This window comes from Phyllostomus hastatus, unplaced genomic scaffold, assembly GCF_019186645.2.
Source record: "Phyllostomus hastatus isolate PE091 unplaced genomic scaffold, TTU_PhHast_1.1 phas_scaffold_200, whole genome shotgun sequence".
Lineage (NCBI taxonomy): Eukaryota > Metazoa > Chordata > Mammalia > Chiroptera > Phyllostomidae > Phyllostomus > Phyllostomus hastatus.
This window is the reverse complement of record NW_025334016.1, coordinates 4,680,358-4,698,091: the sequence shown is the minus strand read 5'-3', so window position 1 is coordinate 4,698,091 and position 17,734 is coordinate 4,680,358. Positions and strand designations below refer to the sequence as shown.

Sequence of the window (17,734 nt, the reverse complement as noted above, 5' to 3'; positions counted from 1 at the left end):
AGGATTATTACTGGCATAAGTAAGGTCTTGGAGGCACTGAGGGGAATTGGAATCTTTGCTCTGAGAGGCTCAGGGTTTGGGGAAGGGTATATGCACCTAGTAGAAAAAGATCCTTGTACTAAATGGGGAAGAAAGCAACTGAACTATGTGGGTGGTAGGTAGGTGGGTGATGTCAATGAAGCCGACTTTACTAATGGCAGCTTCCTGATCATAGTTCAGGATAAGGAACCACAGATATCTCACTGCAGGGCCCCTGGAACAAGGCAGGAGTGGACTGCCTGCAAGTGCCATCCTCGGCTGAGTGGGAAAGGCAGGTGTTTGTGTGGCTACCTCCTTATTCTGGAAGGTGAAGGGGCACCATCTGCACCCAGGCAGCTTTACCAGATGGGAAGCCTGGAGGAGACTGTAAGACCTCAGTTTATAGGGCTGCTCTCTTTCAGCGAGGAGCAGGAAGACAAAGTCCCCAGTCACTGCCTCTGAAATAAGCCATCACAAGTCTTCTAGGTGGTGTTTTAGGGTGGGCAAGGCTGGCCCTGTGGCAGAAGGTCGGGTGGGGGAAGATACAATGTAATTTCCCTGTTAGGGGAGAGGTTTGCTGTGAGAGTGGCGACTTGAGGGGAAAACTGGCTCCCTGAGAAAGATGCCTATTTAGACAGGGTCAGGACTGTTACAGACTCCAGTAACTAGGAGACCTGGAGGTAAAATGTGAAATGTGGAAGTGATGTTTAATTTGATTAGGGACCATCTCAGGTGTGGACAGAGATGGCAGGGCAGAATAGCCCCATTCTGTGAGGGGCCCCACACATGCCAAGCTGCTGTCTGATGTGACCCTGGAAGGCATATGTCATCACCCAGTCACCTCTGCTTTCAAACACCTGATTTGAACCATCTTTCCTACCTAAAAGGGGGGTGGGAGAGTGCACTTTCAAATTAAGTTTAAAATTGCACGTGGTGGTTCTTAAGAAAGCCCTCCCATGGGGTTTTCTGGGATGGTTGAATGGATCAGAAAAGTCAAATGTTGTAACTAAGAGGGCTCACATCCTTAAATTTCATACATATGGGGTTTATAATTCCAGCTGGTTTCAGAGTCTTGGTGTCCTTTTGTTAAAGCTATTTCTCCCGACTTTCCCTTTGCCTCTCTTTGCCGGCTGGGCCTGTTTATGAAGCCCACCCCGGGAGGCAGCTTGCAGTAATATTCCCACTTTACAACTGAAGGGGGCCAAGTTGTAAAGTGGCGCTGTTACTGCCAGAATGGTTAAGAGGGTCACAGAGCAGCCAGAGCGAGAATCGCAGCCGTTCTCTGCATGGGCCAGAGATTTGGGCTAGCTGCGGGTTTCCTCCGGCTGCTGCCAGCTTTGTGTTGGAATGCTGCCACGACAGAAGACCGACATGGTTGGGGCAGCTCCACCAATCCTTTGCAAGAGTACACGTGGCCCCTCTGTCCCACATATGGGGTGCCCTTGAAGAGGAATTGATTGGGCTCCTTTCACCATTAAGAGCACAGCCTAGTCAAGGCCAGAGTGACACTTATCTTCACAATTCACTGTTACTCAGCTTTGGGAATACCCCCAAGAGAAGGCTGATCAGGGAACCAGCAGGGTTGGTCAGAATGGAGGTGATATTTGACGTGGACTGGGGAAAGGGATCAGCATATGAGGAGTATGCTTACGATTTCATCGGGAAATGGACGTGGGTGGCTTACTCGGCTCAGTATTAACAAAGTACTAAACTCCTTCCTCTGGTGACATGCAGGGTCATTTTGAAGGAACACCTGAATGTCACCGTGATAGTTTTGGAATTATTTCTGTGTTAGGAAAAAATGTAAGCCGCAAAGCAGTCGATGAGCTGTTTCTTAGGCTAGAGCAAAAGTAGGGAGAGATGTTGGGCTGAGGTGATTTAAGGAAAGACCCCCCAAGTTGTTGCCAGGTTGAGCAGAAAGAGCAAAAATGACACAGGCAGTGTTGGAGTGAGCAGGCCTGGCGTGGGAAAGACACCTGACGGTGAAAGGGGTGGTGTGTTGTCTTTGGAACGTCCTTAGATGCTTGCATAGGAAGGAAGGCACAAAGGAGTGCCATTGGGGTGACTATATCCTTGTGGGTGTACATGGTGTCACAGAGGTGCTGGGGTCTTGAGGGATTTCCATCTGGGACGGAAATGGGAGCAGCTTCTTGGTTGCAGTGATAAGCAGCTCTTCCCCCTGAGAGAAAGAGGATGGCCAGACTTGTGCTGATCAGGTTGAATTCTCTGACATCGTCCCTACCTCCCAACACTCTCTGCCTTTCCTCTCCCTTCATCTACTCCCCCAGTGCCCATGTGAGCATCAGTGTTACCCCTTCTGTACATGACATTTAGGGGATATTTGGTGTCTTTATTACAGCAGCCTTCATTTTATTTCAAAATAATGACCTCAGCCAATGTTGCCAGAGAGGGTCAGCCCTGGCTTGGTTGGATCTTGCTTTGAGGTCGCCCATTCTCTGTGGGAAAGGGCCCTGGAGGGGATCTGAGCACCATTGAAAGTGACCAGCTGGGTTGTAGCAGGAGGGAAGTTCTTTCATCGTTTGCTTTATAAAAAAGATAGTGTCGATGCCTCATCTCCTTGATTCATTTGTGCCCCAACTGTAAAAAAGTAGAAAGAGAAAGTCATGAGTGATACATGCCCCACTGTCTGCTGTTACTAGCTGATTGTCTCCAGCTGCCCTTCCTGTGGGGCGTTCTGTTTCTGACAGGTTTATGCTTCCAGTGTGTGAAGCCCCCAGTCTCCACAGAAAGGCCTGTTGGTGGCAGATTACCTTGGGCATGGAGGACCTGCCTGCTCCCCAAATCCTGCCTTCTCATGGTGACCTTTGAACCTTCACTTTTGTGTTACTGTCCCCCCTCTTCCCTCAGGTGAATTTAGTGCTGGAAACAAACATGACCCCTTTGAACCCCTGGAGGACAAAGACCTGCCTGTGGAGAAGTACTTTGTGGACAGGAAGCCTGTAAGCGAGCCACCCACAGAGCAGACAGCTACAGATATACCAAGCAGCCCCACCCTCCAGCTGGACAGAAAACGCAAAGTCTCAGGTGACAGTACCCACACTGAGACCACTGTAGAAGAGCTGCCAGAGGACCCTCTGCTGAAAGCCAAGCGGAGACGGGTCTCCAAAGGTGAGCTAGGTCAGCTTCAGCTGCCTGTTTAGCTGCCAAAGGTGGATAGGTGTGGACCCACTCTTACCACAGGGTGCCCCGGGGAAGTCACGGGGTGGTGCAGTGGATTATTTCCTGCCCTAGAGCCCTGGGGAACCCACTCATACCTCCCTCCCCCAGAAGCCAGAGGCAGGAAAGATCTTTGGGTCCAAAAGATGGCCAAAGATGAGTAGGCCCCTCCCAAGACTTGATGATAGCTCCAGCAGAGACAGCAACCACACCCTCCCCTCCCCCACCCCATTAGTGATGCGTAAGACAGTTTGTTCCCCCCTCCCAGGGGACTTTTTGATTAATTTGTAGTTATTTCTCCATTAGATGACTGGCCTGAGAGGGAAATGACAAACAATTCCTCTAACTACTTAGAAGACCCACATTATAATGAGCTGACCAACCTGAAGGTGTGCATTGAATTAACAGGGCTCCATCCTAAAAAACAACGCCACTTGCTGCACCTTAGAGAACGGTGGGAGCAGCAGGTGTCAGCAGCAGAGAGCAAACCTGGCCGGCAGGGCAGGAAGGAAGTGACCCAGGCCACTCAGCCTGAGGCCACTGCCCAAGGCAATAACATCTCCGAAGACAAACCTGGCAGGAAAAGGGCAGAGGCCAAAAGCAACAGAGGCTGGTCTGAAGAGTCCCTCAAGTCCAGTGATAATGAACAAGGTACGAAGAGGCCACCCTGAGACAACCTGCCCTCTGTGGGAAAGGGCCCTGGAAGGAAACCTGAGCACCATAGAGGTTGACTGACTAGGTGATGGCAGGTGGACAGTTCTTTCATGATATCCTTGCAGCCTCCATACTTCCTTCTGGAATATACAGGGAGGAGCACAGCTGAGAGGAGACAGCTGGACTTTCTGGGCTGCTCCTGGCCCAACCCATGGGTGAGGAGCAGGAAGGATAGTCTAGGTGACCCCCAGGACTTGCTAATACACTAACTTTAGCCTCAGACTGTGTCTGGTCACTAGGTCCTGAGCACCACACTGACTATCCTCGGGAAGGTCCTAAGTTCGCAGGCCCAGTGGGGCAGGAGTGAAAAGAGCACCAAGGGCTGGCTTCTATCCTCCTGTCCTGGGCCTCTGAAGAAACTTGCCAGTTGGCATTTTGTGGGTTAACCTACTTGCCATTTGAGTGTGGGATAATTAAAATATTAATGCTTTGAAAACATAATTGGTATATCTTTAAAAGCTGAAGCCACTCCAGTGATCAGGGCTAACAATGGGCTTTTCTCTCCACACTGGCTACAACTATGTAACGCCTGCTTCTTCTCCCCCTCCCTCCTTCCCGCCACCCCCTCCGGATTTAGGTTTGCCTGTGTTCTCGGGCTCTCCGCCCATGAAGAGCCTTTCATCCACCAATGCAAGCGGCAAAAAGCAGACTCAGCCAAGCTGCACGCCAGCCTCGAGGCCGCCTGCCAAACATCAGAAAATTAAAGAAAGCCAGAAGACAGATGTGCTGTGCACAGACGAAGAAGAGGATTGCCATGCTGCCTCCCTGCTGCAGAAATACACCGACAACAGTGAGAAACCATCCGGGAAGAGACTGTGTAAAACCAAGCATTTGATCCCCCAGGAGCCCAGGCGGGGCTTGTCACTAACTGGGGACTACTATGTGGAGAATGCTGATGGCAAGGTACCTCTGGCCCCTCACTCTCCCCTGGGCCCGGGTGAGCCCATCCTGCCTGCATGGTGCTCTGCTTCTGGGGACAAAGCTTTCCTTTTCCTGGACTCCATTTTCCAAATGTCACTCCCCCGTCATAGGGGGCATGTCTCCTGTGTGGGAGTGAAGTTTCAAACTAGTAAGAATGAAATCCCTGCCCCTAATCCCCCTTCCCCAAACAAAAGAGAAAAAGCGCCTGCCTCTACTTGGGTTTGTAACTCAGGGAAGAGGGAGCTGTGGAACGTTGCCTTAAATGTTTGCGCTGCCTGGTTTTGTGATAGGTGACTGTCAGGAGATTCCGAAAGCGGCCTGAGCCCAGTTCCGACTACGATCTGTCACCAGCTAAGCAGGACCAGAAGCCCTTTGACCGTTTGCAACAATTGCTACCAGCTTCCCAGTCCTCACAGCTGCCGCGCTCAAGCTCCCCTCCAGAGACCACCCAGTCGCGCCCAATGCCCCCTGAGGCACGGAGACTTATTGTCAATAAGAACGCTGGCGAAACCCTTCTACAGCGTGCCGCCCGGCTTGGCTATGAGGTGAGTATCCCTTGCAGGTTGCCTGGATTCAGAAACCACAGACTGCTGCTCTTTGAGGTTGGGGGGCGGGTATAGGTGGGAGGGTGGGGGATAAGAGATCCAGCCTTAGAGCCCAGCCACCTCTACATCCAGGGTGCTGGGCTGGGTGTCTCACAGGATGTTTGTGTTAGCCCCACTCCACTGCCGTCTCTTTGGTGGCCTGTTCAATCGCGGTGTGAAAAGAAAGGCCTCTCTGATGTTCGGGTTGTGTTCAGGCAGGTAGACTCCTTGGCTTACTCCCATCTCACTCACTTATCTCTGATATAAAATCTGACATAACCCAGGGCTTGGCGACTGGGGGAATTTTAATGACTCCTTTTAGATTCTGATTAGCAAGGGGGAGAGAAGTTGTTAGCTCTATTTTGGGTTGTGGGCAGAAAATGTCTGTGCAGATAGTAGATAGGGGGAGACTTGAGCCCTTTTTCTGAGAGGGAAAGAGGCTGAGGATGAAGGGTAACTCAGGCTTTGCCCCCAAATCACTGCCCTTGTCTCATATTGCCCCAGGTATGGCCTATTTTCCTGTAGCAATATTGATGGAAACATCTTTCTAAACCCAAATGATCCAAAGTAACAAATTTCACCCTTTCCATATCTTTGTGTGGTAATCATTATTAGTATTATCCCACTTTCAGATGAGGAAAGGAAGCCCCAGAGGGGTTAAATGACAGCTTGTACAAGTAGCAGTCCAGTAGTCTGGCTCTGAAACCCCACTCTCTCTCCCCACCCCTCCCCCACCCCACTCCTCTCCCAGACTGGCTTGCATTGGAATTGCCCTTTGTACAGTTCCAAACCTCTGTGAGATAGATTACTCCCTCTGCTCCGTGCGGCTCCCCCACCATGCTTGTCAGTTGAAATTGTGATGTAATAGCCCATAGGGCAAAGGCATTTTTTTATGCTGGCATCAGCCCTCTGGAAAGTTGAATGGTGAAAATAAAATGCAGCTCAGCAGGCTGAGAATGGAGGTGTGGATAAACTCTGGGGTGGCAGGACCCATGCTGGCCTGTGCTGGCTGAGGGCTCACAGGGTCTGGCTGGAGCTCTGGCTCCCACAGCCCTGCTGGCACTGTGCCACTATCCATTGTGCAGTAAGCCCTTCCTGGTGTGATTGCCTCGACCCCAAGCCTGCCCCTGAGGTGAGACTGAGGGTAGGAAGTTGGAAGCACTAATGCTTTCTTAGTTCAGGGGATATTTTTGGTCGTTGGTTGTATGTACTGTTGTTTGCATCAGCATATCTCTTCTGGAACTCTCTGGATTACCTGGAGAGAACTCTCTGAAAAGATTTGGTAGTTAACTCATTCAAGTGTGGGTCAGTTGGTTTCCCATGAGCGAAGAACAGTAGCACCTAGGAGGACAGGGTAGATATTGCACATGGCACTGAGCTAGACCACTCATGCCAAGTGTTCGCTCTTTACTAGTCGTGGTTGAGGAAATAGACTTGTGTTTCCAGCAGATACTGGAGATGGGGTAAGGGTAGGAGGGCAATCTGTTCCACTTGCATGAATTTTGGAGTTCCTGGCCTTGCATTTGATTTTGGCATCGTTTTTTTACTAGTCTCCCTTGGGACCAGAAATGTCAAGAGGTCCTTCAGGAAGTTTCCGTTTTGGTTTTTGTAGAGCCTGTGGGTCTGGGGTCTGGACCAAGGAGCACTTGATTTCACACTTTTGTAGGTTACTGGCCTTTGATGGCATACGAAGTCTTGGAAATGTTTATATCAGGACTAATACTCCCCCCGCCTTCAAATGAAAATTTCAATATGTAAATTGCACAGGTCACCGGTTTTGGTGTTAAACATTTAACAAGCAGATGAAAGACTTCAGCTTTGAACCCAACTTTCTAGGATTTCTTTAGGCAGAATTTCTGGCAGGATAATGGTCAGTCAGGAGATGTGGCAATATAAACCTTTTAAAGTTGAAGGATAATTTGCTTGACCAGGTAAAGGGGTTACGGTGTAGTTTCAATGCACAGGTCTGGAAGGGCTTTCCTGATGTTAGTGTTTTCCATTGTTATTTAGCTAAAGATAGCATGTGCAGTTAAAAGGCTCTCTGGGCGTTCTGTCATGTTAATCTGGTTCTTGAGGTTTAGAAACACCTTCTGTGTTAAATAGATGACTTGCATGGCCAGAGACACTCAAACCTTTCCCTCCCAGTAAAAAGGCTTCTGATTCTTAGGCTAAAAGGCCAATGTGCAACCACATGCTTGTGCATTTAGTGGGGATGGTTAAATTTTCTATGAATTGAATAAATCATGTTTTTAAAAAAGTTAATGAGGCATTTAATTAATTAACAATGTCGGGTTTATGGCCTTTATGGTTACATTTTGTGGTTAATGGCATTCGGCTTATAGCCGCTTAACAGAGAATTGTCCAACAAAAACAGTTTGATTTTGTTTGGGAATGGGTGGGCTGCCCTTCAAGCACTCCCATTTCTAGGGTAGCACATAAACCAAGGAATGTATTGGGTAGACAGACGTGGCTGGCCTCTTAGCTATTCTCTCCAACTGTTGGTGACAGTGGTCACCATCCATTTAGAGGGCATTGCCCTCCCAGCTAGGAGAAGGTAGTTAGCCCACCTGACCCTGACAGAGGGCCTGTGGGATGCTTGTTACAGCTGGATTATATCCCTCTAGCTGGAGCTCTCTGAGGCTTTTTGATTCTTCCCAGCTGTCCAGGTACCAAAAGACCTGAGTTCTCGGTCTACTAGTTCATGTTAACTCAACTTGGGATTTAACTTCTCTGGGCCTCAGTTTCCTCAAGTGTTGAGTGAAAACAGTGCCGCCTTCATTTCTGATACCTCATAGGTTACTGTAGGACACCAGAAGACATACTCACTTGGGGAAATGAGAAGTACTATGTAAATAGAGATGGCAGCATGGCTGCATTAGGACAGCCCATGGCAAAATGGCAGACCTGGCTGTGGGTTACTACTGCCTCTGTTGCCATCTTTCAAGAAAAAAGTAGACTTAGCTATCAGCTCTACCATCCTTTCATTTCTACGTACCCTCAAATCAGCCCTAGTAGTGATGAAGGTTTCCAGGTGAAGGCCATAATTGTCCGAACAAATAAACCCTGGGTTGACAGGACACCGGACAGGGACCTGGGTAAATTCATCTATGTACAGCAGTCGGCGCTCAGACCTGATCCCAGAGCCACATGACAAGGCCTCCCCCTGGCTGGGGCACACAACTCATTAGCTTGCAGCCATCCACTCAAGTCTGGCTAGTGAGGGCCTGCTAAAAGAGCAGCAGCTTCATGCGGTATCCTGGATACCAGGGCTCAGGGCAGGTGGCCTAGAAGCCCAGAGGATTGTGGGCTTTCTGGCAGGTTAGGATCTGAACAGAGAATGTCTTTGTGGGGATGTCTTATTCCTTCCTCCTCTTACTTCGGGCAACCTAAAGCAACAGGGCACCAATGACCAGGTCTACCAGCATGCAATGTTAGGTTCACATATGGAACATTCTAGTTAGTTCCCAAGTGACGGGTCACTTTTGATTGATGTGTCCTCGAAAGGGAGGCCTGTTGCAAGCCATCCAGCTTCCCCTGGCCACTTGCAGCATGTGTTGGGCCATCTGCAGGGTTTGCCTGCCCTGGCTCTTAGAACTGACAGCTCTGCTGGGCATGACTTTTATAGAAAAAGAGTAAAACGTGCTTTCTGGTGGCAAGTGCTGTTCTATGTGTTTGAAAACTTTTTTAATCAAGGTAATAAAACATTGAATAAATTACCACTCTGCTTACTAGGAGCAGTTTGTATTGATATTTTAACATGCCAAAGAAGCAAAAATAATACAGTGATTCAAATGCACACTGTTGACACAGAACACCTTTTGAGAAAGGGCAAGGGTGGACTTTCATTTAGTTTTTGAAAGGTGTAGGTTGCAGTATATGGTATAGTATATCCCTTTCATTAATTTAAGTAAATATGAAAATGTCATATTGATTCAGCCCCAAGTGGGATGGACGGTGAGGCAAGATGGAGGGTGGGGGTATTTGAAGCATTTTGTGTCATTTCTTGATGATGTACGTGATATTTAGAGAGCCTCTCTCTTACTCTACTTAACATATCAACAGGAGCATTTGCACTGCAGCCTTTGTTTCTCGAGAATGCCCTGTACTTGCCAGTGTGTCATCTAAGATATTAGAAGCTGGATACCTCTGTAGTGGCTGTACCAAGCCCTGGCTTGAGGGCTTTCTTACCTATCTGTTGCATCCTCTCAGCCACCCTATGGAGCCTCTATTACTCTCCTGTCTTACAGAGGAATAAATGGACACTTGAAGAAGTTAAAGGGTAATTTGCCCAGGGCCAGGCTCCTGGGGCTAATGACACTGTCTCCATCACCAAAGATGATGCTCTCGCCCCCTCACCAAGATGTCCACCACCTGCCTATGTTGTAGTTGGCTCTTTGACACAAGTGCCTTTGAAAGCGGGCACTACCAAGCTATAGAGAGGTCACCCTTAACAAGGTTTGTTGGATGATAGTCCAATGGCACCCCCCCTTCTCTCCCCTCAGGAGGTGGTGTTATACTGCCTGGAGAATAAGATTTGTGATGTGAACCATCGAGACAATGCTGGATACTGTGCCCTGCATGAAGCTTGTGCTAGGGGGTGGCTGAACATTGTGCGACACCTTCTTGAATATGGCGCTGATGTCAACTGCAGTGCCCAGGATGGAACCAGGTTAGTTGTGGGTGCTTCTGTCAGCCTGGCTCTGCTGGGTCACAGGCAGTTGTTCTCAGATTATGCAGGAAACCCCAGAAGGAAAGACTGGAGAGAATGACATGGAAGCACATTGATAGCGGAGTCCTCTTGACTGGAATCGACCATACTTTTCTGGCAAATTTAGATAGAACTTTAAAAGTTTGCCATGTTCCCGTGGACAGAAATCCCTAAAAATGTCCAGCCTGCCTGAATAATTGGAGGTGTTATCTTTGAAAACCCTGGATTCTTCACTAAATCACAGCATTTAAAATATACTGGAGCTGACAGTCTTGGGCATCCAAACAGGGCCACCTGCCACTGGCTTGGTGTAGGACCTGCCCTGTCTACCCCCATCTATAACCCACCCATCTTGTTCTTGACCTTGGTTCATTGGTCAGAGGCTGGGTCCTTAGCCCGAACATATTTCTGGTTGTGTGCATGGGGTGCTACCAGGAGGCGGGATGCTAGGCCTTCCCTGACAGTCATAACACCAGCAAAAGTGAAATGTCTTTGGTGTTTTATGCTTTCCAAATAGTGTTCCCTTGGGATGGGACTGTGGGCAGTGTTTCATGCCCCAGTGGGCACTGGTGGGAGGGCCCTGCACCTTCCTGAGAACTTGCCCTGATGACTTGGGTTCTGGGCGAGGGGATTGATCATTAATCCCTAGGCTACTGGGGTCTGGCTTTCAGGAGAGGCTCCACTTTGCACCTAGTCTCTTTTTAAAAACAATATAGGCTTTTTGTTACATGGTGTAACAATTGTTTGTTGTATTGGCTTCCATAATGTTTTTTTCCCCTTCTGTAAGATATTTTAACTATTGAGTTCATTGAAAACATTTTCAGTTTGGCTTGTATTCCTCCTTAGGCCTGGATTAAGACAGATTCGCATTTGAGAATTAGGCCTGAAGTAGTAAAGAGATGTTGCTTGACCTTTAGCAGTCAAGCAGTCACTGCTAGTTTCCCTATCTGGAATGGCAGTGGCATTACATTCCTCTTCAGTCAAATATTACTCCTACAATGTTGGCATGCACATGTGTGATTTTGACTATTATTAGAGGCAAGCATTGTGTGCACAAGTTGAATCCTTCTGCACATCTCCCCTAGGCCTCTTCACGATGCTGTTGAGAATGATCATTTGGAAATTGTCCGCTTGCTCCTCTCCTATGGTGCTGACCCTACTTTGGCTACGTACTCAGGTAGAACCATTATGAAAATGACACACAGCGAACTTATGGAAAAGTTTTTAACAGGTATGACAAAGTTCAAGAAATGGTGCTATTCAAACATCTAGGTGGTGACTTCACACACTTCTAGCCAAAAAATGCTGCTCACTCACTGGGGCCACCCTTGTTTACCTTAAATTTACTTACTGGGGAAAGCAGCATAAAGTTTATGAAAGAACAGATATAGGATTCAAAGAAGAGATGCATACTTTTTTCTGCTTATGAGGGCTGAAAAAATTCTCAGCTTGTCAGTGTAGCTTTTCTTTTGGAGGACTAGGGCATAGTAAGGGCAAGGGTAGCCCATCCCTTGGACAGGGGGTACAGGTGAAACAGATATGTGGGTTTTGGTCAGAAACGGTAGAGAACAGTGTTGGAGAGTGCACAAAGGGCATGTTGTGGGGTAGACAGGAAGTGAGATGCCCCCTAACTCTGCCAGCACTGGGTTCTTACCAACAGGTTTTACCTTGTTTTTTCTCTCCAGACTATTTAAAAGACCTGCAGGGTCGTGGTGACGAGGATACCAACAGCTTTTGGGAGTTTTATGGCAGCTCTGTGTGTGGTGAGCAGCATTGTTCTTTTTGGTCCAATGGGAAGTGAATGAGTTACAGAATATTTCTCTGCGGTGTGGGTGAGGGGTGGTGGGTGCTATAAGCAGGTCTTGGTTGGGAAAAAATCTTTTACGTATGAGTCCTTTTTGGACAATAGCTGAAGTCTTGCTGTGACTGATTTCAGTTCTTGTTTGCCCTCCATTAGAGCCAGATGATGAAAGTGGATATGATGTTTTAGCAAACCCACCAGGGCCGGAGGACCAGAATGATGATGATGAGGCCTACAGTGATGTCTTTGAATTTGAATTTTCAGAAAGCCCCCTCTTACCATGTTACAACATCCAAGTTTCTGTCTCTCAGGGGTAAGCATGGCTCCCATGTGGTTAAGAAATAGCTCAAATGTTCTTGGGGCGGTGGGACTTAGAAATCCCTCGAAATAGATGAGGATGGGTGGGTGAGTGAAATATTAAATATTAAGTGAAATATTAAGGTACTAAACCTCACAAAATGCAGTAAATCCTTTCCAGAAAAGGTGGGGGGTGGAAGGGCCACAGTATGGGATAACTGCCCTTATCAGAACATACTCCTAGAGCTCAAAGGACATTGAAGTCAGTGACTGGAATTTTATACAACTTGGATTCTTCAGTTACTAAACCCTTCGGGAGAAGTCCTTCTTAAGACCCTCCCCAACAAGCCACCATAGCAGCCTTCCAGGGCACTTGAGGTCTACTAGACTACACTGATGATATAACCTCTTCAATAAGATTAGGAAAAGCATTACGTGGCACCTGGGACCTTGTGTGTTGTCAGATTTGGTTAGATTCAGTCTGGCTCCCATGGTTGGGTCACTGTGCCCCTGTGACCAAGGCCTTGGGGTGTACATGTCAGGAGACTATGTTCTGCTGTTAATGAGTAACATCCTCCTCAGGCTCTGAGGCGATAAACATGTATGTCATCACAATGACATTTTATTAGTAATAGAAATCATAAAGTGTGTCAAGGGTGTATGTAAAGAATGTAACACACCTTCTCAAAAGCACCGAGGGCTGGGGGTGGAGGTGTGGGAAAGGAAAGGAGAGCCAGCCAGCCTTCTGTGTTTATAGTGCTTGATGGGTGAGCAGTGGAGGAGAGGAGAAATCAAAGAGGTGTTTGTGACTGACCTCCAGTGACTATAGCAGGGCACTCACTTGGAGAGTGGTGACCTGAGTTGTAGCCAGAGCTGAGTGAGCAAATCTTTACCTGTCGGTTTCCATCAGCACCAGCAGCCTGTGATGAGGTGGCTTGTGATGCAGCTCCTTCAGAGGTGCTGCCATGGCTTCTGGCTAAGTTGGTTGGTCGTCCCTGAGTTGTCTCTTAACAAATCAAGATGAGCCCAAAGTTCCCATATGTAGAAGTAGATCCTCTCTTCTAGGTATGCTGGGAAATGGTGTGTGTGAGTGTGGGAGGCGGGTGATATCAAAGGAGAAGGAAGTGGCCCTTGTTCCAGCTAGGGACAGAGCTTATCGGGATGGCATTTAATACTTGAAAGCACTTTTAATTTTTCCAGAAATTTGAGCCACTTTTCCTTTCTCTTACAGGCCTCGAAACTGGCTGTTGCTTTCGGATGTGCTTAAGAAATTGAAAATGTCCTCCCGTATATTTCGCTGCAATTTCCCAAATGTGGAAATTGTCACCATTGCAGAGGCAGAGTTTTACCGGCAAGTTGCAGCAAGTCTTTTGTTCTCTTGTTCCAAAGACCTGGAAGCCTTTAACCCTGAAAGCAAGGAGCTCTTGGATCTGGTTGAGTTCACTAGCGAGCTTCAGACTCTGTTGGGCTCAACCATGCAGTGGCTACACCCCAGCGACATGGTCTCAGATGACTACTGGTGAGCTCGCCAGACCTGCCATGTACAGTGTGTTATAGTGTTAATCCTTGTGCATATGTGTCATAATACGACTATTTCTGTAAAGAAAGGACACTATTACATATGAAAATATCTCTTCTTTATATAAGAGAAATGACTCTAGTCGGAAGGACTTAGAAACATGTTTTTTTCTTTTTAAACTTTTAAGTCAGTTTTTATGGAAGTTGTTATAATGTTTCTTTACTTTTCAGTGCACACATGCTTTGGGATATGTTTGTTTTTACTTGGAACATTTGTTTCTTTTCTTTTTTAAGGAAAAAAAAATGAGGAAAGGGAGCGCAACACTTTCACTTAATTTCATACAAAGCTCCGATGACAGGCGGTGTTCAGAACCGTGTGGTTGGTTTGGGGGAATAAATTCATTGAGGGCACTTGGTGATGTTGTAACTTTATGTTTTGTTTACAGAGTACCTGCTCGGGTCAGGTAAATGCTATTGGATGTAATCCAGTAGCGTGTAATATAAATTCAAACCATATCCACACACAACAACTAATTGTATGAAACTTTTATATCCTAATTTAAAAGCTGTGAAATTAGTTTTCACGCGTCAAACCGGATTGTTTATATGTTTAAACATTTTATGCTCTTATTTAAAGAAGACTTTGAGCTATTTTTTTCTGTACCCTGTAAAATATTGAAAACTAACATAATATGTTGAGGTTGCTTGAAAATGTACATAAAACTAAAATTTTCAGAATTGTGTGTTTATGTTTGAAATCTGTGTTTTAACTTTGTAAGTAAATTCTCTGCCTTTGTATTTATATTTTACAAAAATTTTCTTAAAAGGCAATAAACCTGTTGAGAAAAGGAGAACATTGAAGTATGTTGTGTCCTATGTATTCCCAAAATGTTGTCACAGATTTCTTTTTCTTAAGTGATATTGATGGTTCATTCCCTATACATGACTTTAAGGTAATTTATAATCTCTGACCCAAAACAGACTAGAGGATTTCAGAGGAGTTAATGCTCTGAGTATGATTTGGAGTCCTTTTCTGAAAGCCCAATTTGTGGGCATATATTTTGATGTCTCAGACCTTTATTTTTCCCATCTTCTTTGAAGCCCTAGTTGGGTTTTACACTGTCTTTGGCCTTGATGGACTATAGTAGATTCATCATGGCCAATACTTTATCTTTAGGAATGCTTTTCCAGAATCCAGGCTTTTGTTGTGTCACTTTTCCCTCTAGGCCTCATGGTTTTCAGTCACTTTCTAGGTAAAGTCCAAACTGGCATGGCCTGATAGTCAAGGCCAGTACCTTTGATCACTCTGATAATCCACTGCTCTTACTTTTTCCAGCAGTATCCATATTGGGCACTGTCATTTGGCCCTCAATTTTTGTCCCACTTCCTTTTATGTCCTTCTTTTATTACAAAGACTAGAGAGCTGAAAAGTACTAGACTCCCTTGCAGCTAGGAATCTGTTTGGTTTGGAAGGCAGAGTGAGGTAGAGGCATCTTCCTTCTCTAGTGGCTGCTGATAAAAAAGGTGAGAGGGACATGCTGGACAGTTGGAGTGACTAGACCAGCCTTCCAACATTGGGTCTTCAGCTTTGTAGGTGATGAGAAGCAGTAGTGTTAGTTAGTGGCAACAGCATTCTGATACCTGGATGGCAACCTCAGTCAACTGCTCTTGAACCCAGTGGTTCCACTGTCATCCCTGACTCACATTCTTCTGGCTTTCCCAAAGATCTGATTAAGCATCTGATTACTTGTATCAAATTCATTTGTGTGCAGAATACCTTGAGTGCTTTCCAGACCTGCGTTGAACCCTGAGAATATTAAGGCAGAGCAGACGGAGGGGGCTTAGGTCAGGGAAGAGGCTGTGGAGATGATATACTTGAGTGGGATCAGCAAACTCTGTGGCCCGGCAGGTGGAAAGCCAGGCATAGTTGGGAACAGGGAAATCCAGCACTGTCAGATAAGCCAGTATGTAGAATGAGAAAGGGAAGCCCTTTTGGGGGAAGACTTGGCATACTAAATGAAGTTTGAGATATACTGACACAAAAGGGAGCCAGCCAACATCTGGCTGTTCCCAAGCTATATATCCTTTTATAATAAACCAGTAATCTAGTGAGTTAAAAGTATTACTGTGAACTTATGATGAACTTTATCTTAAAAAATGTTTCCTACTCTGTCCACGGAAAAGTCTTAGAAACAATCATCAATGGAAATGAGCACCACTAGCTCTCAGACTATGATTTTAAAATACTTTTTCCCACGAAAAAGAATTGAAGTTCTTATGGGAAATCCTTGATTGCAGTTTGAAGAAAGAGTTTGAGGCAAGTATGGATATACACAAGCTGGTGGAGCTGCTGTGTCAAAAAAACTGGGTAGCCAACTTGGGGAAGTCTCTGTTGGATAAATATGGGCTGCTTTGAGCATCAGTGAGGATGACTACAACACATAAATAAACACAAAATATATTCAAATCCATGAGTTCATAAAGGTGCATAAAACAAACTAATATGTCACTTTTAGAGGGATGTTGGGGAAAACATTTGAAAGCTGGCAAAGAAAGGAAGGATCAAGCATTTTCCCTACAGTACAACATTATTCCAGCCAGTATACAAAGAAATAATAGAATGTTACCATTCTATAATAATAAAATGTTACCATTTTAAAACCCTTAATGAAATAGTGGGTCTAGGCAATGATTATGAATGCCAACATTGCCAAAAACAGGAAATTAAAAAAGGAACATCCAGGCATTATGAGCTTCCTGATGAGAAAATACCTCCTATGAGGTAATTTTTCCAAAAAAAATGGATTCCGAAACTGACCAAATCTCTACAGCAGCACCTGCCCGATAGAAACAGAATGTGGACCATGTATGTACTTTAGAATTTTCTGGTAGCTACACTTTAAAAAGTGAAAAGAAATAGGTGAATTAATTTTTATATCTTAACTCAATATATCCAAAGTGTTAACATTTCAACACACAATCTATAAAAAGTATTAATGAGATTTTTAATTTTTCTTTTGTACTAAAACTTCTAAACAATCCAATGCATGCTTTATACTTACTTCAGTTTGGACTGGCCACATTTGAGGTGCTAATTAGCCACATGTGGCTAGTAGCTACCATACTGGACAGTACAGGTCTAGGTCAATTTATAATGTACAGAAAGTACAGGGGACAGATGAACATCTTAGGGCACTACGGGCATATAATAAGCATAAGCCAGACTGAGGCTCTATTAGGCACATGAATTGGTTTCTTCAAATAAATTTTAAGGGGAAAAAACAGGTAGAACCTATAGACTAAAAGAGACTTAGAAATACCAAGAGTTGCAAAATACGGATTTTTTATTTGAACAAACTAAAAAATATTTGTGAAAACTGGAGAAATAGGAAGAGCACATTTTTTTGGTAGGGAGTCCTTTTATATGCTGAAATATTTATGGATTAAATGATAGGATATCTGGGATTTGCTACAAAATTATCCAGGAGGAGGTAGAGATTAAACAAAGCCAGATCAATTGGTAATTGTTGAAGTGGGTGGGTGATGAGTACATGGAGGTTTATTTGTACTATACTCTTTACTTTTGAGTACGTTTGAAGTTTTCCACAATAAAAATTTTTCAGTGAGCATCAACGCCTATCTTTTAGAGTTGTGAAGGTTAAATAAAATAATGCATGTACAGCACCAAACAGAATACCCAACTAGGTAAATATATAGGTTATTCCTTTTTTAAAAAATGTGTACTTTAAACAAAAATGGACCCTGAAATGAGCCTGCCCCCTCACACAATTTGCAAGTCCCTTTGAACTAGATTTGTGGTTGTCTTATCTGTACCATCTGGTAAATGACCTGTTCACTGGGAAAACTGGAAAAGAGAAAACATGGCAAATGTTAGCTCTCAATGGCAAAGGCTAGAGGGGTCAGGGATGGGCAAGATTTATGTGTATGCCAATTATGTAGTTTTTAATAGTTTAAATATGCAAAGACCAAAAATAA

General features: G+C 45.5%; 1 protein-coding gene across 9 annotated transcripts in view; it reads left to right on the top strand.

Annotated features, from left to right (window-relative positions):
* BCOR (BCL6 corepressor) overlaps positions 1 to 14,592 on the top strand; it is a 45,263-nt gene extending 30,671 nt beyond the window's left edge. For 7 of the 9 annotated variants that reach the window (XM_045860457.1, XM_045860455.1, XM_045860453.1 and 4 more), the window contains 9 exons: positions 2,887 to 3,147; positions 3,502 to 3,846; positions 4,487 to 4,812; positions 5,121 to 5,375; positions 9,917 to 10,083; positions 11,208 to 11,353; positions 11,808 to 11,885; positions 12,080 to 12,236; positions 13,452 to 14,592. In XM_045860457.1, the coding sequence (XP_045716413.1) occupies positions 2,887 to 3,147; positions 3,502 to 3,846; positions 4,487 to 4,812; positions 5,121 to 5,375; positions 9,917 to 10,083; positions 11,208 to 11,353; positions 11,808 to 11,885; positions 12,080 to 12,236; positions 13,452 to 13,743 (2,027 nt within the window). In that variant the 3' untranslated portion in view covers positions 13,744 to 14,592. The remainder of the gene's footprint in view (positions 1 to 2,886; positions 3,148 to 3,501; positions 3,847 to 4,486; positions 4,813 to 5,120; positions 5,376 to 9,916; positions 10,084 to 11,207; positions 11,354 to 11,807; positions 11,886 to 12,079; positions 12,237 to 13,451) is intronic. The other 2 variants (XM_045860461.1, XM_045860460.1) reach the window with 1 other exon arrangement.
* The last annotated feature ends 3,142 nt before the right edge of the window (positions 14,593 to 17,734 follow it).